The following is a 22649-nucleotide window of genomic DNA, read 5'->3' as shown; positions in this document are numbered from 1 at the left end:
TTTACAGTCCATAAACCTCAAATCCTCTGATTTACATTTATTTTTATACGATCTCCCTTAAAACTAAACCTGGGTTGAGTACACCATCAGTATTAATACCACTACACTCACTATTGGAAATGAACCAGGCATAATGAAAGATAATAGGAAACAGACATGCTTTAATTTGACAGTTTATCTTCATGTAAAGTTTTTTGCTCAGCTAAAGTTAATTAGAAAAGATGCTCATGTTGGAAAACCACACCTCCTTGTACTAAAAAATGGTTTCCATACTGTTATTCATTTAGAGTTGTTTCAGGCTCCTTAGACTGTGCTGTTAGACTTCGGGCTAGCAGTATGACTGGCAATTACATGATTAATGAAAGCCCTTTGGTGAAGAGCTCCTAATGAATCTGATTCCATCTTGTGGTTATAATTAGGTAATACACTACTGTCTGCTCCTTTTCGCCTTATAATGATCTGTTTCTGTTTCTCTGTGTGTTTGTGTGTGTGTGTGTTTTCCCCTAGAACCTGAAAAAGAAATTAAAGAATTGCAGGACCTCTTCAGCACTGGAAAACCTATAGTAAGTAATGCTAAATAGTTTCTCCAGACTTACTTTTCATCAGTTTTTTAAATGATTACAGTTTCTTTTTTCCTGGAGCAGAATGACAGACATGCGATCCAGTCATGCTTTTTCTTCATCAAGGAAACGCACAAAAATGTAAAGTCAGCATGTGCTAAAGAAAGAGATAGTTATTATTTAATGAAAATGTTTAGTGTCTACTGCATAGAGAGGTAGCATTGATATAGTGTAAAAAATTCTGCCCTTGGGATCAGAAGGAACCTGGCTTTGAGGCCCCACTTTGGCCTTTACGTAAGTGAAGCACCTTCCCTAAACCTCAGCTTCCTTGAACATAAAATTGGGATAATGATATTTGCCTTATCTCCCTCCCAGGTTTACGGTGAGGGAGCCACTTTGTAAACTGTAAAGCATATTAGAAATGAGATGTTGATACCTAGAACTACATAACACAGAGCTTCTCCCCCCAATCATCTTATGTTCTAAAGAGGAGAGAGAGACCTGTGTTTCCACAGATATAGGGCACTCCCAAGAGAGGAGACTCCATGTATCCAATGCAGGTTGGTCACTTTTCTACACCTTAGACGTTCAGAGAATTGACTAGAACACTGAGATTTTGGTTAAGTGAGTTGGCCTGGGGTCACATGGCAAGTACGTATGGGAGGGGGGACTTGACCAACTCTCTATCCGCTATATCACTCTGCCTCTCAATGATGTAAACAACAGGCAGAAAAAAAATTGACTTGGATCAAGAATGAGAAACAAAAAATCTTTGAGAATTAGTGATAATTATTAATTTAAAAAAAAAAACAAACCACTTAAGTTCTCCTTGACCAGACTGTTGATTTTTAAATGTTTTCCCTAACACTTTCTGGGTTGCATGTGTTAGAAAAGGGTTGACTTTCCACCTATGGGAAGGAGCTGCTCCATTCCTAATAGACTCCCAAATGTTCAAGTATATTTGAACAATATAGTTACTGCATCCTGGAGCAAATTGCTTGAAATTAGTATCTTAATTTACTCATAATGACCTACTCCCCTTAAAAAAAACTACATTTAAAGTATTCTGTGATCACTTATCAAAGCACTATTTAAATGCTAAATAGTTATCATACTAATGCCTTGTTAGAAATAATCTAAAGTGATGAAATACAGTACTTCAGTTTAAATGGATAATGCCTTTTAATGAGTACCCAAATTAATCTAGAAAAAAGTTTACCATAAGTACACCGGGGCACTGGGGTGCCTGTTTGGCTTCTGACTATTTTGCTTCTGGCTTTAATTACACATAGATGAGTTTTATTTGGAATTATGTCAGATTTTTCAATCAATCTTCTGTGCTCAATGTTGGGGATGCAAGTACGAAGAATGAAACAATCCCTACTCTCACTTAACTTACATTCTAATGGGGGAGACAGCAAGGATATTTAAAAATCTATTCAGTGTGAGTGGAAAATTAATAAAAACCAGCCCATACAACAAGGTCATCAGTACAAGATGGTCTGGGAGGGATGGGGCATTGGCCTGGGGTGGAGAGGGGAGGTTGTCAGCAAAGGCTTCATGCAGAACTTGGTACCTGAGCTGCATCTTAAAGGAAGAGCAGTACTGTAGGAAGCAGAGGTAAGGAGGAAGGGCATTCCAGGCAGAGGGGACAGCCAGTGCAAAGGCACTGAGATGGGAGTGTCATACGTGAGGAACAGAAAGGAGGCCAGGTGGACCAGATCATGGAGTATAGGAAGGCTAGTAATGAGACTGGAAAGATAGGTTGGAACAGGCCCTGTGGAACTTTAAAAGCGAAACCGATGAGTATATTTTATCCTTAAACCAACAGGAAGCCACTGAAGGCAGGTGATTACATAGGGGCCTTACCTGGTCAGATCTGCACTGAAGGGCAATTCCTCTGGCACAGGGGTGGGATGGATTGGGGTGGGGAGAAACTTGAGCCAGACCAATGAGGAGGCTGTTGGAAGGTGATGAGGGCTTGAACTCAGGTGGCAGCTGTGTGAGTGGAGAAGAGGAAGTCCATGCGAGAGATGTGAGGACAGAAATGGCAAGATCTGGCCACTGACTGGATGTGCAGGGTGAGGGGGAATGGAGAGGCCAGAATAATACTGAGATTGAGAGCCTGAGACATGGGAAAGATGGTGGTGCTGCACTCTGACAGAGATAGAGAAGATCAAAAGAGAGGAGGGTTTAGGGAGAAAAAAAGCAGCTTGGTGATAGATGTGTTAGACATGTCTCTGGGGTGTCCAGGTTGAAATGGCCAATGGGCAACTAGTAATATAGTAATGAGGCTCAAGGGAGAACCTAGAGAAAGGAGTACAGAAGGAGAGGAAAAGAGGTCCCAGGAGAAAACTTTGGGGAACACCCACAATTGGCTGAGCGTGGTTGATGATGAGCTAGCAAAGAAGGCCTAGAAGGACTGGCCAGACAGGGACGTGGACTTTTGTTTGTTTTTGATCAGGGTAACTTTTTCTTTAGTTTGTATAAAAATAAGCCTTAGTAAGAAAGTTAGCTCAGAATACAAGTGTGAAGAAAATAAATAAGTGATTTCATATCCTTAAATATTCTAAAGACTTTTATAACCAGTACAGTCAACCCTCAGCACAATTTCTTGACCTTCTCAGGGGAGCATCTTAGTGTTGAGGGATTTTAGAAATTTGTTTCTAAAAAGTTTGAAGGAAGGGTCAGGTCAGATGGAGCGGATGGTGAGTGGATGGTGCAAGCCCCAGGCATCTCCCTACAAAGCTGGGTGACCTGGCCACCCTGCAGAACTGCCTTTGCAATTAGGAAAAATTAAGGATATGGTATGAAGCTGGAGCTAGGGGCTTCAACTTTTTCAGCTCGCAAATTGAGGACATTGGACTAAACAATCTCTTCTTTTTGGATGATGTCCCCTCTTTCCTTCCCCAACGGATGGTCCACGAGGGCACAGACTCTTTATTTCTTTCGGTCTTTCAATCACGAGCATCCAGCTCAGCACTGTACATAGTACATACAAAGTGCTTAATAAATTAGATTGCAAAATAAAGGAATCCGGAAAGGGAAGATTATATGACAAAGGAAGGGTTTTTCTTGTATTTTTGTGTAAGAAACAGAAGAAAACAAAATTTTCATTCCCAATTTTCATTATTTCTATTAGGTTTCTAATATTCAAGCAAGATCAGCTGTCCTCTCATGGAGTCATCTGGTAAATTCCCAGAATGAAGAAAATGCCAACCGTCCAGTATCATTTACATTTGAAGTGGCACTCTCCAACTGTGGTAAAAGTGGAAAATTTAAAACTATTTACATGTAAGTCTGCCTGTTTTTTAGGTTTCTGTCACTCTAAGTATACTAAAATTTTACACAGTCATTGAATTAATGATTTCATGATGCCATCTAAAATTTAATTTACACAAATTTGTCACGTGTAGTCCGAGACTCAAGTTGACTTAACAAGAACATTTGAATCGAGTTCTCCATTTAGTTGGTAAGAAAGCCACTATTATCTTGTATTAGTGGCTGACATTTTAAAACTTCAAAAATTTCAAATAACAACTTCTGAGGGGAATGGAGGTGAGAAAATTTTAAATTAAAATCCTTTTTTTAAAAAAAAGTCTTACACATATTTACATAGTATACTTTTTTAAAATTCCATGCATGATACTTTTAAAAACAGATTTTCCCCCGATACTTTTTTATAAAAGCATACTTATCCAAATATACTGTGATTCAACACTAACGCAGACTTACAGTTTAAGCAGTACTTCTCTGTCTACTTTTCTAATTGCTCTCCTAGCTCAGTTCAGTGAAATGCAAGAGCAGTTTCAGTATCTGGAATTAGCAACCTTTTCATTCCTCTTCCTGTCTCGAAAACAATGTGCCAGGGCCAGGCTGTGGGCACCAAAAGGTCAGGGGCTGGATCCGAACACAATGACATGCACCTTTGGGCATCCAGTACTAATGGGAAAGGGGACCGACTGCATGAACTATTGTATTTACTGTGGCCCCAGGAAAACAGAATTTCATAGCTTCTTTCAAATACACTTGTTATTCTTGAGGCTTCATTTCAAAGTTATTTTCAATATGCTAAGTAACAAATGTAATATTGTGAGAAAATTTCAAATTTCAACCTAAAATGGTAGAATTTTAATTTTGTAAAGCTGTATTAACTTGACCTTGGTACGTAAATAAAGTATTTTGCATTATTTACTAAAATTGTTTTCTTCGTATTTACAGTTTAGGTTAATTACTCTAAGTTTTATCAGTGGGAGGTATGCTCACTTGGAATAAAGGTTCATATAACCAGTTAGGACTTGCTGTTTCGCTTTTTTAATCTGTTGAAGGTCTCATAAGTAATTTTAATTTTTACAGAGGGGATGAAGTGACAGTGAGCCTACCTGATCTCCAGCCAGCGACTGACTATCATGTAAGGTAGGTATACATTCCCTCTCAGCCCAATAAGCTTTGCCTCTTTGGCTGCCATAGATGATTATTAGGACATTTTCTTTAAGGGCAACCTGAGTCCTGTCCCAAATAATGCTATAGCACAATGACTAGTTTCATCTAGTGTAGAAGTATGAAGTGGGTGGTGGAAAGGGTGGCAGTGGGGGAGCTTTTGTCTGTTAAACTCAGATGGCTACATTAGTGCCAACTTCCTAGAGTTAGCTCCTAAAAATTCTGTCTGAAGATGTGGGGGTTTGTTTTTTTTTTTATAGTTTTTTCAAGCTCTGGGTTTAGAGTAGGTCTAAAATTCAATAATGTAAGTTAAAATATTTTTAAAGTTTATAATAATATATATGTGTATATATTCAGAGTTTCAGCAACATACAGCTCTATAGAAGAATCTACTTCTGAAGTGATTAGTTTTACAACTGAGAGCTGTGAACCAGACCGTCCTGCTATACCTAAGCTAGTCAACCGAACCAAGAGCAGCCTGATTTTACAATGGAAGGTAGGAAACTTCCATCGTGAGAGAGGTTTCAGAATTTCGTTAACTTCAAATATTTTTTGTTGAAATCTTTTGCTTTAACACCAATCCCATTTCCCAAGGTATCTCCCTCTTTTTGCCCCCTCTCTGAGAGCCATCCTTTATAACCAAGGATAAAAGTGTACAAAAATAATTAAGTAAAACTAAGCAAACATAAAAAATTTCTAATATAATTGTGGCGTTCCATACCCATGTAGGGGTTCTATAACCTTTACCTTTGCAGTGAAATGGAGGAAGGGAGAAAGATGCCTTCTTGAATCTCTTCTTTGGGTTCAAACTAAGTCATTACAATTTCATTGCATGAAGTTTTAATTGCTGTTATCATTTTCCATTTTCATTGTTGTAATCATTGTGTATTTAGATCTCTGAATTATCATAATAGAAATGGTAATCAGCTTCCTGCATAGAAGCTGTTGAGATCATTAAAGGAAGTCGTATAGAGGGAGGACCAGGGACAGAGGCTTATGGGACACCCAAGGATAGTGCTGGATGAAGATGCAGCAGAGAAGACTGAGGAGTTGTCAGATAGGTTGGAGAAGAAACTGGAATGAACACTATCAAGAAATCTAAGGAGGACAGAGTATAAGAAGGAGAGAGTAACCTCAATCTATCTTGAATTTGAAATGTGGCAGGTAGTTGTTGATTACTGAAGCATCTTTCTGGGTGAGTGAAGAATCTTTTTTTAAAAAAATGCAATTCAGAAGAGAATGGAAGACCTTTAGAAAGAATTGCAGACAAGTTGGATAGCTTTGAAGTTGCACATTGAATTTATTATATATTTAGCAGAAAAGTAAGCTGTATATTATAGAGACCCCATAGTTTCATGTACAACCTTGTTATACTGTGTATATGGAAATACCATTTTATTTAGTGTTTAAATTCAAGATAAAAAGCATTTTAAACATGGCAGGATTATATATAGGGAGACAGAGTAGACATGCTGGAGGCACAAGGAAGCCTTTATAACATCCTTTTCATAAAAATACCAACAAATGGCATTTCTGTAGGTCTTTATAACTTGTAAATCATTTTACATACATTATCTGGTTTATTTTATGATAAATGACTAACATGTATTAGAAAGATGGCTCAAAGCTACTGGTAGACAGTAATAGGCCAGGTACAACTTTCAAACATGAGACCTCACTTTCCAAACCTTGTCTAGGACATACAAAAGAAATGCTTTTCACTGGTTCTTTTGGCAAGTTCTGTTTTCTGTAATCACCTCTTGATGTCTTTCTCCCTCCTCCCTCCCATTTCCCCCTTCTCTGTGTCCCCCAGTCCCCAATATAATAATGTCTTATATAAACTGAGGCGTAAAATTGAAAGTCATACCAATGTATAAAACCATGTTTGTTTCTCTATAAAATGTACAACTGTCAATCTTTATCAACATGTTATTGCACTTTCTTGATCTTTCAGTGTATCTGCAAGTTCAGTAATGTGGGTATCCCCTCCATTAGTGCAGATCATGGCCTATCCATGCTCTTCCATACATCTTATCTATTATCTCTACAGAAGAACCATCCAGCATGCTGGAGGCCTTCCTCTAGGTTGTGCTGCTTTTGTTCTTTATACTTTATGGGGAACAGTGGAGCACTCAGGCTGTCTGGTACCCCAAAGGACATAACTAGCCGTTTTCTTTTTCTGATCACACATTTCCTCAGTAATATCCCTGATGCCACTTCTCGAGCATAGGTCACTACTGGAAATGTGCCATGGGCCTACATCTGCCCTCCATGTATCTCTTCAATCCTTTTTGGATTACTCACAACTTTGATTCCTCTCCTCCTAATCAACTCAGGTTTCAGTTTGCCACCTATCCCAGATAAATGTGCCAGTGTACTAACTCAATGGGCAGGTCATTCCACTCTGTGTCATAGACTGGCCAACAGGAATTTGTGATAACGTTATTTTTTTTCCTATGTAGATCATTAGATTCATCTCTAACCAGATCTCATTGTGGAAACCTACCAATATTCTGGGGCTTGATGCAGTCAGCACAGTATTATCCAGAAGCAGAACCATCTGGAAGACAGTTGCATTCTTGTAACCTCAGCAATGTTGTATCATCCTGCTGTTCTGTTGTTTGTTTTTTTTTTTTTTAGCCCAAATCCACCTTGTTTGCTTTTGGAATGTCTAAGCCACCTTGTCTCAGCAGACTAATCAATCAGAAGAACCCTTTCAATGAATTCAATTTACTGAAGGCTTTCTACCTAATTTGGATGTTTTCAGATACACACATATTCTGTAACATTAAGTTGACCAGTAGCTCAAGCTCAAATGTTAATCTTCCTCTTTAGCAGATGAGAAAATTAGACTTATTGAATGATTGACCATTTTTTAAAACTTCTGTGCCTTGTCAAGGGCTCATTTCTCCAACTTGAGACTATAAAGGAACATTGGAGGAAGTTCTTAGAAGCTCATTAAGCAAGATGAGCCATGCACTAGTGTGAACTGCCTACCCAGCATTTTGCCCTTCACCTCTTTAAAAACAAAATAAGACAAGAAACAATATTACCTACCATCTTCCCCTCTTCACCTTCTCCCAGACATCAGCCTGCTTTTTCAAATAGATCTGAGTGGGCTGGTGAGATGGTAGCTTGGGGAAGACTACAGGTTGGTATAAAACAAACCACTTATTCCCTTTCAAATCTATTGAATGGCATGACAACCTTTCCTTTAGGCTGTCAACTGAATTTTTTTAAAAGATGGATATTTCTGCCTGTTCCTTTTATTAAGTATAATAATAAGAGCATGGTAGTAGGTGCTAGAGGAATTGCGAAACTTCGATAAGCTATAGCCCTGCCCTCACGGGTTTTGTAGCCCATTAGGCACTATTATCAATTATGCTCCATATGAATGCATTAAATGAAAATCAAAAAAAAACCTAAGTGCTCTATGATAAGTCATAGTGAAAGTTATTACTAAGTAGAGGGGTCAGAGAAGACTGTTAGCTTTCTGCTTTCTCTTCAACCTAACTGGTAATTTTCCCATCACTTTTGGGGTGATGGACAGAAAGATCCCCAGTTACAATGACAATAAGTAAGAGTACAAAAGGTATTTTACCTGTATAGAATTTTGCTTTTGAAAAAAATTACACAACAATATAAATAGATTAACGTATATTGTATATATCATGGCCTAGTGAATAGAGAGCTGGCCTCAGAGCCAGGAAGACCTGGGTTCAAGTCCTGCCTCAGACACCTGCTCAACCTCTTAACACTGAGGCTCTCAATTGCAGAGAAGGGGCTGGTGTGCATTCCCTAGGACCAGTCCCTATCCCTATGTATATGAATCTTTTGTTTATTACATATGGTATTAGTTACACTGTATATTAGTATAATGAATGAAAAATATTGTAGCCCTAATCTTATTTTTATGTATTATTTTAGGGATCTAATGACAATGGCTCCAAAATAATCAGTTTTCTTTTAGAATGGGATGAGGTAAGCATTTCCTGCATGAATTTTATAAATGATAAAATGTCACTGAAATTTTGCAAGATTAAATGGAATGTTAGAGAGAAAACAAAGTTGTAGCTGAGTGGAATTAAGGTTTAGTCAAAACAAATACTTCCATATTCAGCATATGGACCAAAGGGGTGATGGTACATATCTTCAGCTCTCCCAGACGAGAACAGAGAAGTGGGTTCTAACCATTTAAACTGTGGCTGCCATGACTGGGAGACTATGTGATCCTTTGGAGTAAGCAATATTCTGAAGTCACTGGTATAGTTGGCAAGAATTCCCATGGCCAGATTCTCATAATCCGTTTGAGATCCCGAGTAAAGAATCTCTTTGAATTCTGTTTTATGTGACGTGGCATCAGATAACTTACAAATCATTGATCTACTATCTAAATGTTATCACAATACAAATACCTGGGCACTTGTAAAAGACCAAGGGCTCGGATGTGCTGGGTTGTTTGACTTCAATTAAGTTTGGGAATCATCTCTGGATGTCACTGCCCTCAGCCCATCTCCATTAGCACAGGAAATTGATCATTCGCTGCCATGACTGTTTATTGTTAGGGTATATTAACCCATAGAGAAGTAAGACAGGCTTCAGCTTAGGTTTTCTAACAGTCTTTTGTTTCCTACTTTCCTTTAGTTTCTTTATTATTTTGACTCCAAAAGACTGTTTTAAATAGCATAAAAAATAATTTGTTGCACTGTAACTTAGATGACTATTGCCCAACTACGAATATGGCAAATTTTCACTGACCCGTAAAATTTCTACTATCAAAGGTCTTTATTTGGTAAAATTTGTACATTTTAACCAGCCCTCCGTCCTCAGCTTACCTCTTTCTCTTCCACTTCTTTTTCTTCAAGCCCTACCTTTCTTTCTCCAGAATCTTCCAACACCCACTCTTACCCTCCCTCCAGTAAAAAGTCCACAGAATAGTTTAACTTGGGAAACACTGTCCCCAGTAGGATGCTTGAAACGTGGAAACTAATATATCATGTTTATGTGTTTTTAGGGGAAGCCTGGAACTTTCAAAGAATGCTACTTTGGTCATCTTAAGCAGTACAAGCTAACCAAGCTGTCTCCTTCCACAAAATATTCATTTAGATTAGCTGCTAAAAATAATTTGGGAATAAGGTAAATTATATGACTTGGGATTTTTTTTCAAAGTTTATTCTTGGGGAAAAACAACTACTGATTTTATTCATCAACCTATTTTTTCTAGCGAATTCAGTGAAACTGTTGCCTTCAGCACAACAGGAAGTGTCCCTCCACCACCTCCTCCTCCTCAGCTAAATCAAGCAGGAATTACTACTCTGTCACTAGAATGGGGTCCTCCTACTGGGGCTCTTACTGAAGAATCTCATTTTACGTACACACTGGAGATGGAGGAAGAAGGATCTGTAAGTTGCCTTTCTGTGTGCCATATGACTTTTGCTATCTCTTTGGAGTATGTGGGACACATTGCCACCTGTGAAATGTGCATGGTTTCCTCTGCTCTGGACCTAACCTAGGCTATTTTGGCTGCTCACTCTAGCTCTCGGGTCTCAGCCTCTTCAGCTGCCTCATAAACCATGAGGGAGCTTTTCCAGTCTGAACTTGAAATCCATTTTTAACTATCAGTGGAACCTGGTCAGTCACTGACAAGTGCAATACATTTTTCTCCTTTCCAGGGCCATGGTTTCAAGGCTAAATATAATGGAGAAGAACCCTCCTGCACTTTAAAAAACCTTCGGAGGAGCACTTCATATAAATTTAGGGTATGTGCCTGCAGTTGTATGTTTTTGTGTATAATCTAAGTATATTTTAAAATGTTTACAAATAATATTAAACATCAACAACTGATGAAATTTTTTTCTGATGATCTGCATTTAAACCAATGAATTTCAGTGCTCAAAACCTCCTAACTTGGCAGTCACTTTCTCTAATGTCTCCATTAGGAATCACTTTGCCCATCTGCTCCCATTGTGTGCTCTCTCCTCTGCAGGTTCTTCTTTTTTTTCCTTTGCTTTGCATCATTTCATAAAGCTCTGTCCATGTTTCTTCATATTTGTCGTGCTTTAAGGGAATGTTATTTATACGAGTAACGTAATACAAGTTATTTAACTATTTTGCTTTCCATTTTTGCCATCACAAATAATGCTATTATAAAAAGCAATGAAGGCAGTGTTCTTTTTGATTCTTGATAATATAACAGGAGAGCTATCGGGCCTAAGGGTGGTATTCTCTTTGTAACCTTTACTGTGTACAACCAGATTTTGCTTTTCCAAAAAAATTCTACTAATCTGCAATTCCGCCAGCAGTGGCTCAATGCACCTGTTTCTCTATAACCCCTCCAGCACTGAGTTTCATTATTTTTAATTATTCTTGTCAATTTGAGGAATGTGAGGTGGTACCTCCAAGTTGTTTTCCTTTGTATCTCTTTATTAGTGAGGTTGAACGTTTTCACATGATTAATAATGCTTTGTGTTTCCTGTTTAAGTATGTTATTTTCATTCTTTTCTATAGTGTTGAAAATACATTTTTCTAATTACATCCAGTTTCCAAAGTAACCTGCTTTGTAAATTGTGCAGAATCTCTTCAGGTATTTGAGGCATATGATGACTGTTCCCAGTGATCAACCAATGTATTGTCTGTACTCCAACAGCTCTTTGCCCACAACAGTGAAGGGAAAAGTAACCCAAGTGAAGAAGTAGAATACACCACATACCCAGATAAGCCGGGCCCCCCAAGCAAACCGTACACCAAGGGGAAGATCCGCGCGTACAATGTCAAAGTCGCATGGGGTAACGTTTCCGTAGCTAACAAGTACCCTAATCTCCCTACACAGTCACACTGATATATTGAGAAATGTTTGCTCTGATCATCTTAGACTTTCTTCCCTTAACCATTCTGACATAAAATGGCTCCCACCCAGTTGATTTGAGTAGTCCATTCCATCGCCATCCTCTCTAGACAACAAAAGTGGCAGTTCCTGGTCTGACTCAGATCATGAAATTGTTGGCTTTTATGGTGGACCAGGAAATAATTTCTCTCATAGAAAAGGCCTGATGAAGAGGGGAGAGTTAGTGATCAGTGATTCTCAAGCTGACAAGCAATTGTTGACATTATACAGATTGTTTTCTTTCTATATCTGGGGCTATATCCCCTTAGCATTTTCAGTGTGTAGTCATGTTTTCATATAACCTTTTCTAGAGAGCTTAAAAATGTTACTTAAATGTGTTTTATTATAAATGTTCTGGATGAGAGGCAGTGGGGGCATGAGGGCTAGAGGGCTGGCCTCAGAGTCATGGAAATCTGGGTTCAAGTTATGTCTTTGGACCCATGGGCAAGTCAGTGCAACTATCTGTGCCTCTAGATGACCTGATAGGATTCTAGATTTAGTGCTTGGAAGGAACCCCCAAGACCATCTAGTCCATCCCCTCCCTTGTTTTACAGGTGAGGAAACTGGGGCCAAGAAAAGTAAAATCAGTTGGCCAGTCACCGAGACAGAGCTGGGATTTGAACCCATATGCTCTGACTCCTAATTGAGCTCTCTTTGCTCTCCACCATGCTGTATCAGTGGATGGAAGGCCTAAGACTATATTGGATAATCACCAGTCATTTCTAAGTAGTTACAGTACTAAACAAAGTTCCACATTGGCAGTTGACAAAAATTTATGGCATTAATTAATGCAGCATAATGAATAAAGCCTTTTCTGTTTATTTAATAATAACTTCTATATGAAAAATGTCATTTCAGATCCACCTAAAGATAATGGAGGAGCAGAAATTTCTAAGTATGTTTTAGAAATTTCTGAAGCTTCAAATGGTAAGTATTCTTTATGATCTGTTTTTGATTATAAGGTCAGTTCTGCTTTGGAGTTATTTGATTACATATACCAGGAATATATGTTATATTCATTTTCTAAGTGGTTATTTCTTAATAACTAACATAAAAATCATAGACTCTCACAAAACTTGATTAAGATGTTTGTTAATGGGTTGGATATTTTATGTCTCTCCAATAGGAAGTACATGGAATGTAATATATGATGGCGCTTTGAGAGAACACGTATGTGACCATCTCCGACCTGGTACTTCTTATAAGTTGAGAGTATATTGTTTTGGAATTGCAGGGCAAAGCCAGGTGAGGAGAAAAATGAAGATATTTTAAAATTTAAGTACTAAAGTAAACTCTATGATTATACAAATTAATTCTAAAAGAAATTGAACTTGCATTTCAGCTTAGATATAATATGTTGTCTCCTTCTGTCAGGCCTCAGAGATCCTGTCCTTTCACACATCCGCTGTTCCTCCTGGGCCTTGCCGGTCTCCATACTTGGCTAACAGGGCTAAGCCCAGAGAAATCAGCCTGCACTGGGGTAAGATACCATTTAGGGAATCAGTATTTTAAATTTAAATGGGAAAGTTGGTGGGAAAAAGAGGGAGAGAAGAAAATGATCTTAGAACTGTACAGAAAAATGAATTACTTACTGCCTTAGGGTACAATTTTGGGTATAGTTAGTCTGAGTATATTAATTTAAAATAAAAATGCAAACTATGGTGTGTGTTTGTTTTTAAACCCCTTTAACATTTGGCATTTAGGAAAAGAACAATTTTTTATACAGTGGTTGTTTCCGCGATTGACATTTTTGTCTGGTAATGGGACGCAGAAATCTTTTAATGACTTCCTTGGATTTCTTTCCTTTGAGAGTTGTACCTTTTTCCTAAAAACACTTTTACGTAAACTGAATCATATTCTTTGAACTGAGGCCCATCGTAATTTCAGAGATGCCTTGTGACATTCATTCGCTTAGCATTTTTTCTGTCCTAGCCCTTTCCATGTGATGATTTAATCTACAAGTACATACTTCAATTCCATAGGCTAAAACTTAAAAGAACTTGCTGTGATTCTATTTGTGATGTGAATCGTGGCTCCCTGATTCATTCATTTGTAAATGCTGACATTTGTCTATTGGATTTGTTCAAAATAAAAGCATACCTGTGCTATTGTATTTTCAATTATGATATTGGGTCTATATTTAAGCACTGAGTAAACAGGTTATCCCCTGCCCTTTAGCAGTAATGAATGTGACCTTAGCTAATTGTTCTGTTGGTAAGAATCATGGATCAGGCAGTGGACTGCAATAGAAATCTGTTCTGGAGTTAGGAGACGGAACACAACTGAGCCCCTAACTAGTGATGTCAGTTTACGCCAAAGATTCTCCATTTTCTTAAACGAGAGTTCTGTCCTATAGATTTTTTAAAAGTCCTCCTGTCTTCAGTGATTCCTCTTTTGGGGGAAATGCCTGGAAATGGTATAATATGTGCAGTTTTTTTAATTGATCTCACCAGTTGTAGGAAGCTCCTTCCCCATTATAAAACTAACTCTGGCAGTACCTTTTCTTGCAATTCAAAGCCTCTGAGAATTGCCTGGGACACTGAAAGGTTTGGCCATTTCTCTGTGCCAGGAGGGCATCTGAGGTACACTTGAACCCATGGCTTCCCATGGAAATGCCTAGCTGCCTCTCAGTGAAGCTAAACTGAATAGAATTTGAAATTTCCCATTACTTTAGCCAACATTTTAACAAGCTGTGGTCCTAATGCTTTCTCAGAGAGCCCTAAACATTATTTTGTAAAACAAAGTGTTAAAACTGTTTTTTTAAATGTCATTTCTCTGTCATTTCCTAGCTCCTCCTGTTGTGAATGGGGGAGCTGAAATAATTGACTATGTGGTAGACATGGCCGAGTCTGACCAAGCTGAGTGCAGAAGAGTCTACCAAGGCCCTGGCTTGAGGTGCACAGTGAGCAATCTGCTTCCTGGGAGGACGTACAACTTCTGGATTAAAGCAGCCAATAAGACTGGGGTAACTGCTCTGCTGAATTCAAACCTATCTGTATTTCTCTTTCAATCAGCATGAACTTTCAGTATTTCTTTGATGTTATTCCTCCTTTTCATAGTTTGGACCTTATTCAGCCAAGTCTCAGATCTCCACAGCCCCAGGACCTCCCGATCAGTGTGGCATCCCTCTGTTGACCTGTAAGACTGCTACCAGTGTGGCTGTGAGCTGGGAGGTATGTTAGTTATTAAGCTTCATTCTCTTTGTGCTGCTCATCTAAAAGCTGAATGCTCCTGTTGGTAGTTCTTGAGGCCTGGGGCTTTCTCTAAGGCATCACATCAAGGTTTGGAATTCAGAGTCCAGACTCTCCTTCCTCCCAGGACACGGCAGTCATGGAGTCATTGGTATTTGTCCTGTCTACTAGAGTTCAGGTTTGAGGTGGGTGATAAATTTTGGAGTTATCCGTAAAGAACTAGTTGAAATTTTCACATAATACAGCTAAGATGATAAAATCAGATCACTTTGCAGAATTTCCTAGTCCAAAGTATTAGGATAGTACCCAAAAATCCTTGTCATTCTAATTTTGACATAGGACGAGATGTGTTATAAAGTAATGAGACTTGTGCGTGTTTTTGTCTCTGTGTTGGGGATGGGGGGTTGTTTGCTTTTTTCTGCTTGTTTTGGTGGTATACGTTTTGTTGTTTCTAACAAACAGACCAGAATGCATCCTGGATACTTATTCTAACATTACTCAAAACATTCTTTAAATTCCTCTTTTGGAGTTGCCTTCAAAGCCATTTAATTTTGTAGGAAGAATGTGGCTGGCTAGCAACAACCAGGGGAAGATTGTGGAAGTAATCAGATTAGGGAGCAGTTGTTTGGATGAGGGGGGTGTTAAACTAAATTGGATGTCATTCTTTCTCTCCAGAATTTAGCAGAGGGCTCACAGCAAAGACAGGGTACCTTAATTTAATAGTAAATGGCAAGTATTATTGTATGATGATTGGTAATCTTGAAAAGCTTAGTCTGGGAGAAATCTGAGTCAGTCACATAGTGAGAATGAGGGAAAACCAGAGGAAAATTCATGTGCCCCTCTCAGAAGTGTCTAGGTCACTCTTGTCTCACAAGAGATGTCAAGAGAGGCAGTATAGGTGGATCCCTTGTATAGGGAGGACATGGGCAAGAGCCACAAAGGATGGAGCCATGAATGGCTCATGCTCTGCATCAATGGACAGAATACCAGGTCCCAGATCCATTTCAGGGTGTTTGGACTGAAGAGTTTTGTTCTCTTAACTAATCTGAAAGTCAGGTACATCCCCAATGCTTTATCAGAAGCCCTCAATAAATGCCTTTTTCTTCAGTCATTCTGATAAGTAAATAGCCTTTTAATAGATATTTGAGACAAACAACCCCTTTAATTAAAAACAATTTATGCTAGTCTCCTATCTCTTGGGTTGTAAGATGATAGAATTTAGAGCCAGAAGGGACCTAAAGGATCCTCTTATCCAGCCCCCTCCTTTCTCGTTGTTTTTCTTCCTCTACTGGTCAAAGTGTCTTGAGGATAGAGAATAACTTAGCCATCACTGTATGTCCCACAGCAGCCAGCACACACTGCTTTGTACATATTAGGCACTGAATAAATAAATGTTCGTTGAATGAATATGTCAACAAAGTTATTTTGTTGATGACCCAAAAAGTCATTAATATTAGTAAATATCAATTTATATAGGTTGCCCCTAAAGTTTTAGTGCAGTTTTAAGCTTTAATAACTTCAAAAGTATGCTACACTTAAAAACATTTGAAAGTTTAATAATTTAAATGTCTTTTACACTTAGTTTTGTGAATTCTGAATGATAAATTTTTTATTTTAATTTTTAACCAGATGGGAAATGCTGTCATCATGCATTATGCGTGTGATATTTTCTTATTGACTCTTACTCGGCTACCTCATTCACCTGATGGATCAACATTAGTCTTCTGGTTGTGGAGTCATGTCAAAACTCTCACATAGGCATCAAAACCTTGTGCTTCAGGGGCCTTTCTATCACTAAGCAGCTGCTAACATGTGTTAGAAAATGGACTGAGAAATGTCTAGCCCAAGATGGTGGCTGTGTTCGATTTTAATATTATATCAAAATTTTCAAAATGTATATAACTAGCCTTTCAGATGTTTTTGTCCATTTGTAGCATTTATACTACTGTAGTCACTAAAGGTTAAAACTGTACCAAGACTTTGGGGCCACCCTTTATAAGGAGGATGCAGGCTTGGAGTCAAGAAGGGCTGAGTTCACTCTTGCTCTGAGATGGACTGACCTCTCAGTGCCCCCAGGCAACTCTCAAAGAATAAATGACAGATGAGTTTCTGAGTTGAATGTGCAGGAAACTGACACCCAGGGAGCGCCCTAGGACTGACCCCTGATCTGGACCAAAAGAAAAATGCATCTACAAGTGCTTTAGCTGCAGGAAAGTTGGCCCTTAAATCAGAGAAAGAAAATACTCTAGGAATTCATTTTGGAATTGTTCAAAGGTTCCATTCCAGAGTTGATTTTCCTAAATAAAAATATATAGAGTGCTTCTTTTGGAGAGGAGGAAGTCTAACATTCTATAATTCGACATTCACAAGCATTCCAAATACATAGGGACGTGTGGTCTTCATCTGTCTTAGGAAGAGGAAGGAAATAGTCTGGTGCCTGTTTTGCAGACCAAATAAGAATAAGCATAAATTTACCCAGGAGGCAAGGGGGCAGCTAATGCTTCCTTGTTTAGTGTCCTGGGATCTGTGCTTGCTGGACCTTTGGATTTTAACATTTTGATATTAACAACTTGGGTGACATGCTTAGAAAAGTTGCTGATTACACAGCTCAACAGGCTAGTAAAGACATGGGCTGATGGGATACAAAAAGATATTGGCAGGTTAGAACAATAAGTCTCATCTGTTAAGATGTCATTTCATAAAGATAAGTATGATAGTTGAGTTAAAAAAAAAATGAGCCTCCCAAGTACCAGGTGGGAAGGGAAAAGAGAGGCCTAGAAACTTTAGTGGCCTGCATACTCCACAACAGTCAGTGGCATGACCACATCAGGCTGCTTCCAGGGATGAGGAGAGGACAGGCCCACTTTAAGCAGCCACAGTTTAGGTAGGACTCTAGGGGACGGAATCCACATTAGGAAAAGGCCTTGGCTATGCCACATGAGGATTGAAGGAACTTGAGGTGTTCAGCCTAGAAAAAAAAAACTTAGAGAAGACATGATAGCTATCTTCAGATATTTGAAGGGATGTCACCTGGAAGAGAGGCTAGACTGATTCTCCTTGGACCCAGGGGACTAAACTAGGAGCAAGAGGTAGAAAATGCAAAAAAGGAAATTGAGGCATAAGGTAAAAGAAAAGCTTCCTAATGATTTGAGCTATCCCAAAATGGAATGGGCTGCCCTGAAAGGTAGGGCAGCAAAGACCCCACTTGAAGGCGGCAACAAAATCTTGAGAACCCTCTTGTTAAGGATTTTATAGAAAAGATTCTTGTTCAGGTAAAGATTGGATTAGATGGGCTCCAGCGTCCCTTTTCACTCTGGAGATTCTGTGACTCACAGAAAGAAGAGAGGGAGATACACAGAGCAGGGAGGAGGGGGGAGATGGGGGGAAAAGGGCAGTGAAGGAAGGGGAGGAAGAAGGGGGAGAGGGTCTATTCTCTTAGAGTTTTCTCTCAAGGGTTATAGGAATTCCTCTCCCCTTCTCCTCCCCTCCCTTCCATCTTCCTCCTCCTCTCTTAGAGGAGAGGAAGAGAGAAGAGGGAGAGGAGAGGAAACCCTCTAACCCCTAAGAGAGGAGAGGAGAGTAAAAGATGCCTTCTAACTCCTAAGAGAAGACCTCTAATCCCTAAAACAGGAGACCTTCTCCTCTCCCCTCCTCTCTTAGAGGAACAGAGGAGAGAGGGCAGGGGAGAGAGGAGAGGGGGGTAGGAGAAAAGGAGAGGGGAGAAAAGGCTAGAGGAGAGGAAAAGAGAGAAGAGGAGAAGACACCCTCTAACCCCTAAGAGAGGAGACCCTTTCCACCCCATCCCCCTCCTAGATTTCTGGCTCCATGGCTAGATTTCTTTCTCCAAGACCAAGCCTTAAACCCAGTTCACTCTGGAGCTCATAGATTGGACAACAGTAGATCTCCACCCTCCTAGTACAGAGTGAATGTGAATAGTAACTGTTTCTCTTGACCAGCAACCCTGAGGGTCTTCCCCTCCAGAGTTTGATATTTTTTTATTAAAGGGGTCATCCCTTCACTCACTTCTTAAAGAGGCCTATTCACTGAATGGGCATTACCTCACTCAAAGAGAGAACCTGAAAAGACCTTATCTTAAAAAGGCCAGGGTCTCCCATTACATCTTGGGCAATCTCCAGTCATCCGGATGAATATCTATCTGGTCACTGGATCCAGATGGCTCAGGAGGAGAAAGTGAGGCTGGTGACCTTGAACAGTCCTCCTTCACTCAAAACAAAGTGCAAGTCATGTCATTATCTCCCTGATGTCACGGTCCTCTTCAAGAACAAAGGACAAACACATCCTGTGAGTAGACTGAGCTACCTTAATGGGACCCAGCTAGCTAGGTAACTCAGCTCGCCCTCTCCCTCTCCCCTTCTTTCTCCTCTCCAAAGGAAGGTAAATTTTGATGGCCAGAAGCTGCCCAGTTAAGTTGGGGTTTACTGGCTACATTTCTTTCTTTCTTTCTCAAAATCTTAAACCCAGTTCACTCTGAAGCCCATAGATTGGGCCACAATAGGTCCCTGCCCAAGTGATTTAGTAGATGATTCTTAAAAAGATGTTGTAGGTACAAAGTACACTCTACAGTAGCTAACTTGGTTATAACCCTCTTTAAACTTAGCTAGGCTGGTTCTCAGCTGGCCTTCCTGCTGTCTATCACCAGGCCCCTATTTGAGGCCTTTCTAGCTTGGTTGAACTTGGTACAGCCTCTGAGGATAAGAATAACTGACATTTATGTACCCCTTTAAAGAGACCCCAGGGTTACCTTTAAGTAGGACATTAATGGAGGCTTTACTGAATAGCAGGAAAAAATTAAATCCTTTTTGCTTCCAAGCTTAACAATCCAATTTAACAAGCATTTATTAGTTGCCAGGCACCATGCTAGGAGATACAAAGACAAAATGAAACATTCCCTCTGCTCAAGGAGCCTGTGTTCTGTCAGGGAGAAACAGCATGTACACATACAGATTCAAAATATATACAAAGTCATTTCTAGCGGGAGGATGTATGGGTCTAATATGACTGTTTGTTAACAATAAACTAGAGATTCCTGATGGCATCATGTAATGGTAAGGATAAAATTGAGCAGAGAGATGCTAGAAGGATGGAATCTGAAATGGAGGGTTCGGGTAACGGAGCAGTTTCAGCCTAGGCAGCCTCTACAACTCAGAATCTCTGTGATGCTGTAAGCCACAGAAAGGAAATGAGCATTTTTTACAAATATCTCATTTGATTTTCCCAACAACCCATTTTATGGTTAAGAAAACAGAAGCAAACAGAGGTTAAGCCCAGGGTCCCATAGCTAATAAGTGTCTGAGGCCCAATTTAAACTAGTTTTTCCAACTCCGGGCCCACTGCTCTGTCCACAGCAGTGCCACCTAGCTGTCCCTAGGGTATAGGGCAATGGATTGCTGCACCTTTCACTGATTTTATTATCAGTCTGGAGGAAAAAAAAAAGATGTTTGGGGATGGGGGGCGGGGGGGTGTAGTCAGCCACATGAAGCCAACTTGGTGTTCACTTCCTGGCCCCAGCCTGTCGAGGTGGGAATTTGGTATAATCCTGGGGCCAGGCTAATTATAGACAGGTGGGAATGTGCCGAATAGAACTCTGGACGAGAATTCGCCACCTGGGTCTGAGGCCCATCTTTACAGCTGATTGGCTGGGACTTTGAGCAAATCATTTAATCCTTCTAGATTTCAGTTTTCTTATCTATAAAATGAGGAAATTAGATGAGATAATTTCTAGTGTATAATGATAAAATGACTGTAAATCAATTTTCAACCATATTCATAGGATACAAACTGACATTTATATATACTTTCAAAGTTTTACAAAGGTTTCCAAATCATCTCATTAAGCTGTACTTCCTCGAGTTGGATTCCTGTTTAAATTGAAAGCTTTCTGTCTCCTATTACTCTAAGAGAATAATTTGCGCTAAATGACTGATCCCCAGTTGGGGTCAGGGAATCAGTAGGGATAGTGACCTCACACTCATTTATGATGGTTCAAGTCAGCCAGTGAAATAATCAGGTAACTCGACATTGTTTTTCCCTCCTTCCTCTCTCAGCTCCCCACATCTATCCTGTTAATACATGTTCCCCATTCTTCCCATACATGATTTCTCAAACTTTACCCCTTTCTTCATTTCCACCACTCTTTTAACACACTCTAACCAGGTCTCCTTATTATTACTAGCATAGCCTCTCTGTCCCAGAGAAGGTCAGCACCGAAACGGCCTTCAGAGGACACCTACTCCAAGCCCTTCGTTCTACAGTGGAAGAAACTGAGACCCAGAGAAGGGCCTCATGGCCGCACTCCTAGTTGGTGGCAAAAACCCAAGGCTAGAAGAGATTCCTCTGCTCACACTTAGATTTTAGTTGTCATGTTATCCCCTGATTTTGTCTATATGCAACAAGAAGTAGGAGCTTCAGGGGACCTCAGAATTTTGAGATGAGAGGGATCTCAGGAGTCATCTAAACCAACCTCATCGTTCTAGTATGATTTCTTTTGATGGGTAGCTTTTTGGTTTTATATCACCTTGACTTGTGAACACAGCCCTCCCTAGCAAGCATCTCTTATAAACAAACAATAAAAGAGAAGTTTTAAAATTAGTTTTTTTAATTTATTTAATTAAAAATAGTCTTTTTTAAAAGTTCAGGCTAACCTAACCAACACATCAACTAAGTCTGACAGTCATGAGGGGATAGAGTAGAATGTACACACCCAGAGTCTCCAGAAGGGAGGAAACTGCATTTTCTCATCACTTCTTTGGATCCAAGCTCAGTCATTCAAATAACACAGCATTTATTATCAACTTTTTGACAGTGGTCAGTCTTTCCATTTATATTGTATGCCGATTTCCTAGTTGTGCTTACCTCACTGTGCCTTGCTTCATTTACGTTCCCATGTTCTTCTGAATTCATCATATTTAGGGGTTGTGGGGTTTTTTTTACTGCACGAGAATACTTCATTGTAATCACATACCACAATTTGTTTATCCATTTCCCAATAAGGGGATTCTAGTTCCAATTATTTGCTACTATACAAAGTGCTATGTGTATACAGGACTTTGCTTTCTCTCATTGGCTGCCTTGAGGTGTTTGCCTACCGGTGGGAAGTATGGCCATTTTAGTATATTACCAGAAAGCAGCTAGGTGGCACTGCAGTGGATAGAGTGCCAGGCCTGGAGACAGGAAGATTCATGTTCCTGAGTTCCAGCAGTTACTAGCTGTGTGACCCTGGGCAAGGCACTTAACCCTGTTTGCCTTAGTTTCCTCATCTGTAAAATGACCTGGAGAAGGAAATGGCAAAGCACTCTGGTATCTTTGCCAAGAAAACCCCAAATGGGGTCACAAAGAGTTGGACCCAACTGAAAAATGACTCAGCAACAGCAAAAATCTTGTCACCCCCACCTCACTCCATAAAGAGATGAGGAAACTGAGACTGAGAAAAGCAAAATGAGTTGCCAAGGTCACACAGGTAGTAAGTGGCTGAGCTAAGACTCAAACCAGGTTTTTCTGATTCTAATTCCCTGACTATTCCCACTACTGCACTGCTTCCTCCAATTCAGTCATCAC

At 39.6% G+C, this 22649-nt stretch overlaps 1 protein-coding gene and 1 long non-coding RNA gene across 3 annotated transcripts in view; one reads left to right on the top strand and one right to left on the bottom strand.

The window, feature by feature from the left end:
* LOC140515374 (uncharacterized) overlaps positions 1-22649 on the bottom strand; it is a 286278-nt gene that overhangs the window by 217572 nt on the left and 46057 nt on the right. The gene's annotated exons all lie outside the window — the stretch shown is intronic.
* LOC140515370 (fibronectin type-III domain-containing protein 3A-like) overlaps positions 1-22649 on the top strand; it is an 83362-nt gene that overhangs the window by 46757 nt on the left and 13956 nt on the right. For both annotated transcript variants that reach the window (XM_072626049.1, XM_072626047.1), the window contains exons 7-20: positions 508-563; positions 3703-3854; positions 4917-4976; positions 5358-5496; positions 8928-8981; positions 10015-10136; positions 10225-10402; positions 10673-10759; positions 11647-11785; positions 12742-12810; positions 13010-13128; positions 13258-13363; positions 14673-14848; positions 14943-15056. In XM_072626049.1, the coding sequence (XP_072482150.1) occupies positions 508-563; positions 3703-3854; positions 4917-4976; positions 5358-5496; positions 8928-8981; positions 10015-10136; positions 10225-10402; positions 10673-10759; positions 11647-11785; positions 12742-12810; positions 13010-13128; positions 13258-13363; positions 14673-14848; positions 14943-15056 (1571 nt within the window). The remainder of the gene's footprint in view (positions 1-507; positions 564-3702; positions 3855-4916; positions 4977-5357; positions 5497-8927; positions 8982-10014; positions 10137-10224; positions 10403-10672; positions 10760-11646; positions 11786-12741; positions 12811-13009; positions 13129-13257; positions 13364-14672; positions 14849-14942; positions 15057-22649) is intronic.

The sequence above is a fragment of the Notamacropus eugenii genome, chromosome X (genome assembly GCF_028372415.1).
Source record: "Notamacropus eugenii isolate mMacEug1 chromosome X, mMacEug1.pri_v2, whole genome shotgun sequence".
Classification (NCBI taxonomy): Eukaryota; Metazoa; Chordata; class Mammalia; order Diprotodontia; family Macropodidae; genus Notamacropus; species Notamacropus eugenii.
This window is presented reverse-complemented; position numbering and strand designations above follow the sequence as displayed.